Source organism: Trachinotus anak, unplaced genomic scaffold, assembly GCF_046630095.1.
Source record: "Trachinotus anak isolate AG129_WGS33_773 ecotype Australia unplaced genomic scaffold, CSIRO_AGI_Tana_v1 ptg000032l, whole genome shotgun sequence".
NCBI classification, from domain to species: domain Eukaryota; kingdom Metazoa; phylum Chordata; class Actinopteri; order Carangiformes; family Carangidae; genus Trachinotus; species Trachinotus anak.
This window is the reverse complement of record NW_027273883.1, coordinates 12,889,142-12,898,166: the sequence shown is the minus strand read 5'-3', so window position 1 is coordinate 12,898,166 and position 9,025 is coordinate 12,889,142. Positions and strand designations below refer to the sequence as shown.

At 40.5% G+C, this 9,025-nt stretch overlaps 1 protein-coding gene across 1 annotated transcript; it reads left to right on the top strand.

Annotated features, from left to right (window-relative positions):
* Window positions 1–1,027: 1,027 nt before the first annotated feature.
* flad1 (flavin adenine dinucleotide synthetase 1) lies at window positions 1,028–8,810 on the top strand. Its single transcript, XM_071469980.1, has 11 exons — window positions 1,028–1,405; window positions 2,587–2,682; window positions 2,927–3,095; window positions 3,587–3,964; window positions 4,862–4,975; window positions 5,070–5,337; window positions 5,690–5,837; window positions 6,215–6,313; window positions 6,540–6,729; window positions 8,191–8,264; window positions 8,385–8,810. Exons 2-11 carry the CDS (start codon window positions 2,675–2,677, stop codon window positions 8,518–8,520), a joined length of 1,584 nt encoding a protein of 527 aa, XP_071326081.1. The 5' UTR covers window positions 1,028–1,405; window positions 2,587–2,674; the 3' UTR covers window positions 8,521–8,810.
* The last annotated feature ends 215 nt before the right edge of the window (window positions 8,811–9,025 follow it).

Here is a 9,025-nt window from a genome sequence, read left to right as displayed (position 1 = left end):
ACATGGTCAAAAAATATATAAACAAAACATGCCCTTTAGTAAGACACTTGACTTAACCCCAGCATCCGCTGATATACATATGCATAATAATCGTTTTTCACACAAGACATGTCACAGTAGGAAAATCACAGATGTAAATAAAGGGATAGATGATGGTGAACTACCTATACCTGCTCTGGTTTCAGGGCCCTGGTATTGTTAATGCTGGCTCACTGCACACTCACATGCGTGGCTGGGACACTTGAATGGAACAAAGCTATTGTTGATGTAGGCTAATTAGTGATACCTGTGCTTTAGTGTTTCAAAATACAGCAGGCTGTTCATGAAATAGACTTACCTCTACATCAAAGAAGGTGAAAACATTTAGGAAGGAAAAAAATAAGAAATATGCTGTAAGTCAAAATTATGAGATACTTTGTTAAAATTAAAAATTAGAACTTTTAAAGTCAAAATTATTTCATATAAAACACATATATTGACGTTATGTCATTTTTTCTCATAATTTCATTTTTTCTTACTTAACTTTTCATGTTTTTTTTTTTCCTTTTCCTAAGAGGGCTTATATAAACTTTATCTGAAAACGATCAGCAATACTTCTTAACTTATAATAATGTTACACATCATGAAACTGTTATAGTAACATTTACATGTTCTGACAACCGTGCTGAATGACATGATTGCTTGAAGGAACTGTTAGGTAATCTATGGGTGAGTGGGAAATGATGCTCAAGGAGTTTCTTGGCATGGTAACACCACCCTCATAACTTCAAGCAAATTACTTATTTAATTCTATAAATATTGTATCCTAAACCACAAATGTATTCACAAAGTAATAAAGGACTGTGGATAACACCTTTCACCCAGGTGTCAGTTTCACCTATTTTCAGAGCAGCGCCTGACTCACGGTTGTAGAGAGGCCAAAATGCGCCACCCGCAGGCCAGGGGGGTAAATCGATAAAGTCTAAAGTCGGAGACGTACATGTGTATCTTGGACTTGGCTCCTCCAGCCAGCAGAGGCAGACAAGTTACACTTAACTGCGTATTTTCAGGCTGAGGAAGCGGCTGCTCGGCGTCTATTAGCATCATGCTATCCGAGTGTAGATGCTCCAGAGCGACTCTTCGTAGATTTACGAGTTGTCGGCACAATCCGCGTAGCTAATACTTTTCATCAAACGACATATATTACTCCACATCCTTTTTTTTTCATTCTAGCACAACACGGACCATTTTTTTCGGTCACTTCCGTATCACCAAAAGAGGCGTTTCCGTAAAGACCCTCCTCCGAGGTTCTAATTGGCTGTTGAACATCTCGGAGGACGCTTCCTTGTTTTGATTGGACAGCTAGCGACTTGTCTTTTGAGTGACGTGTAGCCTGATACATAACGAGGACATATGCGGCTCAAGAGTAAGTTGCCTTGCTTTTGATGAGTTTGGTAATGAAATTAAAAAAAAAAAACCCAATATATTACTGTAGTTCCACACAGCATAAGGCAGTCGAGAGAACTCGGCATGATAGATAAATATAAAGTATTATGAAAGTGTACTTGAATGCTAATGTGCTGCTTGTTTGTTGCCAATGTCGCCCACAATGGCTTAAGTAACCTAGCAAGGAGACTTGTCACAGCTAGCGAAGATTTGTCATAGAAGTAGTCGACGGTGCGATTTATATTCCGTCTTCATTTGTTTCAGTTTGTTTTATGAAGGCAGACGAATTTGCACATGGTTCATTTCGTGTCATAGTTTAAGATTTCGGTGTTATGCAATTTGAAATGTGCAAGTCAAGTAGCATGCACCTGAGCTGTCACTTTATTATTCTGAAGGTTAATGTTAACACACCAACACTACAGTTATAACTACCCACACTGGGTGTAGATTAACAAATGTAGATGAACCCGAACACGCCTTAACACTGTCTATACCTGACCTTACTTGACTGAAGCACTCAGCTGGCAGTTGTCCATTAAACCTTTGCTCCCATCTTGTCTACCACTTTTCACTTCATCATTTCTTAACAAATTTTATTCAGTCTTGTGTATTTGTATTCACACCTGTCACCTTGCTTTAGCATTATTTGTCAGCACTGCACATTTGTATCTCTGCTGCCACTTTAAATTTCCACTTTGAGTACAAATCATGTGGGCAAATTTGTCAATAATTTACTTGTACTTCAAATACTGGAGCAAACATAGGGTAATTCACATCTGCTTTACAAAGCTAATTGACAGACCCTTGCACAGGTCACCAGCTTAGGGTTTAGCTAGCTATCAAGATGCCATATCTGTGTAATTGATGCATATGTAGCCACTGTGGTCCTACACTGATAGCCTCATTAATCAGAATAAAAATATTTTCACCAGAGACTAATTCATAACCATTCAAATGCAGTATCTTAAATACAACCCATCATTTATTATTTCGCCTTCAACTGTTCAAAGTCAGCTCCAAGACATGTCAGCAGATATATTTCTCGAAAAAAAAACATTGTTTGTTGATGCACTCTGTGCTGCTGAAATGGACAAACTGCTCACAGTGTCTCCATCTTTCCCCCTTCTCGTCTGTCTTTTTCTGTTCTTCAACTTCGTGTAGAGGTATTTCCTGACACAAGACAAGTCATGACAGAGAAGAGGGCCTGAGCTGAAATGAAACATTTTGGGATAGTTCATATGGATTCTTCATGTTGATGTAAGATTTAAAAAGATCTTTTCTTACCCTTATAGAGACATTGTGTCATAATTACAATATATTACCATTGCATTTATGTGCTAATGAGTTGTTACTGACTAGAGAGATTTTTGACTTTGTTGACTGTTGATTCTTTTATAAACTTTTGCATTTCGCAGACACCCAAATTTACATTTGGCAACAAAATCTATAAGCGTAAAAGTTTAATTAACAGTGTCTTATACATGTTTTGTTCTGTTCTCAGCTTTTCTCTTCCCAAGCTGAGTAGAGCAGTGGTGCGAACAAGGAGACTTGCAGCTCAACTCAGCAGAGCAGCAATGTCCACAAACCACCAGGACTCCAGTCCGTCCTCTGCAGTCAATGGGGATGCTCCCACTGCAGCCATTCTCATCATTGGAGATGAGATACTCAAGGTGATTTAGTGTGTGCTTTTTTTTGTGGTTTGTATGACTTTTAAGCTATATTTGTGGGATTGATAGTAACCCATTGAGAATCCTTGAAAGTTTGTGGATTTGAGAAAATCCAAATAAATTTGTGCACTTGAAACTGATGAAAGTTAGGATATATCTATCAATACGATAGATATATCCTAACATTCATCAGTATGCCTCAGTTCTCTAGACCACTATGCAGTCCAGGGTTAGGGTTACACTTTACATACTGAGGAAAACCCTGTGATGGTTATTTGATGTGGCAGCAGTGCTCAGTTTTAAAATGACAAGTTCACCATTATTTCTTGACTTGACATGATCATGATTTAAACATGAAGCCTTTGATTTTACCCAATGTCATGTCAAGCAAGACTTTGAAGTCATGGTTAAGTTGCTGAATGTGATGCTCAAGTGAGGGGGGCAACACTGGATTGAAACTAACTGAGTGTCTTTTCTCGCCCTTCATCTCCCAGGGTCACACAGTGGACACCAACAGTGCCTTCCTGACACGAGCACTAAGGAAGCTTGGGGTGTCTGTGCAGCGCATAACAGTCATACCGGACATACAGGAGGTCATTGCCAAAGAGGTGGCCCTCCTTTCGCCTCAGTATACACACCTCATCACCTCGGGAGGCATAGGCCCCACCCATGATGACGTCACATTTGAGAGCATCGGCATGGCGTTCCAAGAGGAGTTATATCCCCACCCTGAGCTCTCCCAGCTGGTTAAAGAATTCTTTGGGGTGGTGGACACAAACAGTGCTGCTATGAAGCTGGCCATGGTGCCTCGCTCAGCCAAACTCAACTACGGAACTGACCCTCAGACTGGACAACTGCTCCGCTACCCACTGGTGAGTGAGTGCAGGACACGGCGGGATTAGCTTGTTTCATCAAACTCCATTTGTTAAATGTTATGATTCATGTTAATATAAAAAACTACATTAGATTAAATTGTACCCAAGTCATGATGGATGTGTGTATGTGCCCATAATGTTCTGTCTGGTCTCTCCTGTTTTGGATTATTTAAGATGACGATTACCTTAACTACTAACCAGACACAGCATGAGTGAAAAACAGCTTCCCATACTGAGGAAGTAATTCCATTGAACCTTTACTGAAAACAAGAGTTAAAGGCACACAAGAATTTGTGTCAAATGTAACATGGCGATAGTTTTCCTTAATAAAGTCACGCACACACAAGTCATTATTTAGGCCACACATATGTGTGCATTAACAGTAGGTTATACTAAACTAAGATCTAAGATCAGACAAAAACAACAATTGTTCACTCTGGGGAAATTTAAGGAAACATTTTTCAAATAGGATTTAGATAAAAACTAACAGCATCTCATTAAAAGTAATACATCTTCACCATATCAAAATAAAATCACTATGAGATTACAGACATTAAATGAAAAGTTAGGGTTATTTGACATGGGGTTGTATGTGCAATATGTGCATATTACCTGCATTGGACTTGAGTCAGCATGTTCTTTGTTTGGAGAAGCAGACCTGCACAGAAGCTGAGCATAGCAGAGCTGTGGATGTGGACAGCAGAAAATAACGTATTTTAGCCACTTAAATAAAAATGCCCACCTAAGAGTCCAATGTCAGTTTAAGTGTAGGCTATATTTTGTATATTTTCACCACTTTATCTTAGTGTTTCTTTCTGCTGTCCACATCCACAGCACTACTATGCTCAGCTTCTGTGCAGGTACTCATGTCCTGACTAACTGCCCTGTTCCCAGGTCAGTGTGCGTAACGTGTATATCTTTCCTGGGATTCCGTCTCTGATGGAGAGGGCCTTCAATGGGCTGGAGCACCTCTTTGCTGGTTCAGGGACCACTTTTCACACCCGTGAGGTAACACCTAGACCAACTGAATTATTTACAAAATATCCATCAGAATACTGTGTTTTCATAGTACAAGCAAGCTCAACAAACCTCATTGTCCTAGGTGTTTTTGGATGCAGATGAAACAGAGATCGCCCCTGTGCTGACCAAACTTCAGGCTGGTTGGGGTAGGAAAGTGGCTCTGGGCTCCTACCCCGACTGGCTGAGTAACTATCATCGAGTCAGGCTGGTTCTGGACTCAGACAGCCCGGAGGAGGTGGACAAAGCACGGGCACAGCTGTTAGATGAGCTGCCCAGGGGCAGCGTGGTGCCCTTAGTCACTGACCCAGTGTCCATTGCCACTGCTGAGGTGTACACACTGGCCAATAATGGTGAGAGGGAGACAGGGTGCAGAGGGTGGTGGGAGAGGATAGTTAAAGTGTGTCAGCTTAATATGAAGTGAATATTGAAGCAAACTCCTCCACTTTACACAGACATTGGGACCTATAAAAGTGGCAAAGAGATTAAAGTGATTATAGTGGATTATAAAAAAAAGAATGTAACTGGTATGAGACTGAACAGAGATTAGAGTCATGCATCAGTAACTAAGATAAGACAAAGGACAATCAGATATTTTAACTCTAAATTTGACGGAGAAATGAAGGATCCTTGATATTACTCCTAACAAAATTTGACTACTTTCCCTGTAAAACGGCGTCTCGCTGTGGATTTTATTTCCCACAGGCACGGCATTAGGTGAGAAAGTTATGTCTGCTCTGAAAACGATAGAGGCTGCACTGGATCAGTATTCAACAGAGGAAGTCTGCGTCGGCTTCAACGGAGGCAAAGACTGCACAGCGCTGCTCCATCTCTACTATGCTGCACTGAAACGGTAACAGGAGGGGAGCAGACCAGATGAGACAATTAGAACATTTAGGAGCAGGGGTGATTTAATCAGGACAAAGCAAATGGCCTGAGAGAGAGTAGATGAAAGGGAGATTCAAATTAAAAACATAATGATAGCACTTTTGCACAGTGGGATGTAACAGTAAGAAGTAAGTGAAGAAGAAAACGAGAGAGTAGAGAGAGCAGCAACTAGACTGAGAAAAATGTTGGACAAGACAGACAACTTATTTGACTTTTCTTGACCTTTGCTGGACAGATAGTTGGAGATAATGATAAGAAGAATGGACACTTATCTAATCTTTTTCTGTCCTGCTGTTATTTATCTTTTTTTAATGTCCCATTTCCTCTTCCTGCCACTCTCAGACGGTATCCAGACGGTAAAGACAAGGTGAAAGCTCTGTATATTCGTATCGTCTCTCCATTCCCAGAAATGGAGAGATTCCTCCAGGACACAATTAAAAGGTGAGTATAATAATAAACAGTGGACTTTCAGTGTTTTTTTTTTTTTTTTTTTTTTCAATTATTTTATGTGTTTTTATATTTTTTAAAAATATTTTCACTAGCTGCCCCCAGTCCAAGTGGAGGTGTATTAAAGTTTTCTGGTCAAAAAAGGGTTTAAGAAAAAAAAAGGGTTTAATCTCTATGTTGCAACACAGCAGCTCACTTTTTGGCGATGTGTCTCCCACAGATACGACCTGGATCTCTTCTCTGTGGAGGGCAGTATTCGGCAGGCGCTGAACGAGGTGCAGGAGAGGAAGCCAGAGCTGAAAGCCGTCCTGATGGGGACCAGGAGGAGTGACCCCTACTCACACACACTCACACCAATGTGTCCCACCGACCCCGGCTGGCCAGACTACATGAGAGTCAACCCGTTGCTAGTGAGACTCACACAAACACACTCAAATAACATGGAGTCACTGTTACACTGACCACAAAATCAACATAACTAAGTCTTCTAAGTGAAACATTCATGAAGCCAAAACACTAGATATAGTTAAAATAAAGTAACAGTTTGAAATTTAGGTTTACTTTACCTGATTTTTTTTTTTTATCTTAAGAGCACCTGCAAACATTCATCATAACATATAACTTAAAAACCAAGCAATCCTTCACTTACCCCACTTTATTTAAAGCTACAGTATATATGTTGCTGCGGCTTTTTGACAGGTAATACAAATGTGTTTTCACTGCTCTAACCAGGCAATTTCCCCTTGTTACACAAAATGCATCATCGCTACGTTTTCACCTGGCGTCCACACTACTGGTTTTCCAGTGAGACTTTTGGAAACGCTGCTGACCCGGTTTCAGTTTTTCAAACTCTTGGGTTGCATTGTTGTCTGGATGGACAAAAATGGCGACCTTAGGAAACAATGACATAGACACCCATGGTTGCTCCCTGATTGGGTCCTATCAGCCTTGACTACTAGTGGTGAAAGCAATGTGGATAACTAAATACTGTGTTGTGTTAAATTCTGCATTTTAATGGTACAACTGCCTTTGCTGTTCTCGCTCGTACTGTACTCTGCAGAGAGAAGAATCTGCTTCCTGTGTACACTGGTTTGCACATGCCAAGTGTATGTGAATGGTCAAGTATGTATGCTTTTTCAGGTGTGTTAGTATGGATGGATATCGAGCTAAAACAGTCGTCTGGACGGAGATCGTTTTTGTTATAAAACGCTGTCTTAAAAATGAAAAGGTGTTAGTGTGGATGTAGCCTTAATGTTAATGTTTAATGCACTTCAGCAGCCTTACAGTAGTTTTACATATGTACACACATTGCCGGTCATTGCCCCAACACAAACTAGTCTCAAACATCACCTCTATGACACATTCTCAATGAATATGAAAGGTGAAAAAGCTTCACATATTAGAAGTTACTGCACGTCTGTTGTGTTGGATTGCACTTTTGTAGGTTCTGACCTTCAATGTTGTTGCTCTTCCACCTGCTTAGTCTGAACTGAATGGGATGTTACTTGATTCATTTGAATTTTTTAAATGTATTCAGAAAAGACAAATCATTATAGAATGGCAGTTTGTGGATAAACTTTGAAAGCCAGAATGGTAGAATGTGTGTGTATATATATATATATATATATATATATAGAGAGAGAGAGAGAGAGAGAGAGAGAGAGAGAGAGAGAGAGAGAGAGAGAGAGAGAGAGAGAGAGAGAGAGAGAGAGAGAGAGAGAGAGAGAGAGAGAGAGAGAGAAAAAACACTGGTATGTTTAGCAGTTGACTCCAGCTCAAGATAATATATGTGACACTTCATCTCACAGGACTCAACAGAGGATGTGTCAGTCACAAACCAATTATATTTGCTGTCTTCCAACACTATACAGGACTGGACATATCATGACATCTGGTCGTTCTTGAGGACGTTATATGTGCCCTACTGTATTCTCTACGATAAAGGGTAAGAACAAATCCACTCCCTCCTTGAGCATTTTCTGTGTCCTCCTTTCATTTTGGGGTTGAACAACAGTACATCCGCTATGCACACTTCTTGGTCTTAAACTCCTGTGTTGACCTGCAGGTACACTTCACTGGGCAGCATGGACAACACCTGTCGAAACACGTCCCTCCAGACGGTGGACGAGAGAGGGGTGAAACGGTACAAGCCAGCCTACCTCCTGGAGAATGAAGAAGAGGAGCGAAACTCCCGTGCCTGATGTAGCCTCACTTCTCACTGTCACCTGTAGCTGATGGAGCCAGACTTTCAGATCACCAGTCACACACATTTATCTCTGTGTTAAACTTTCTCTGGACTTTTTTTTTTCTAGTCTTCTTGTGACTATTTGCAAAAGACTAAACATGACTGCAGAATGAGATTGAGAAGGAAGTCTGGTTGTGTGTGTGTGTGTGTGTGTGTGTGTGTGTGTGTCTTTGTTACTTGTGTATTCTTGTGAGTCCATAAAGTAATGGCTCGCTGTGCTGTTGAATAAAACATCAGTCTGTGTCATCTTTTTTCTATTGTCATGTTTCTATTTTAAGAGGAGTCTCGCATACAAATGGCAGCCTGCGGGGCTTTCAATATAGCTCTTGATTTATCTCATTCATGAATCCATTTGTCTTATTTCTAAATCCAATAAGACCGATCTGCCCAGAAAGACAGCCTCTATCAAAATGTATTAGTAAATAATGTGAAAAGGTTTTCTGTCAAGGTGAGAAAATCAG

Bases quoted from the DNA above. Each gene is read 5' to 3' on its own strand.
- flad1 (XM_071469980.1), top strand. The intron at 4,976-5,069 runs GTAACACCTAGA...TCATTGTCCTAG, and splicing joins CCACTTTTCACACCCGTGAG to GTGTTTTTGGATGCAGATGA. The intron at 6,314-6,539 runs GTGAGTATAATA...TGTCTCCCACAG, and splicing joins CTCCAGGACACAATTAAAAG to ATACGACCTGGATCTCTTCT.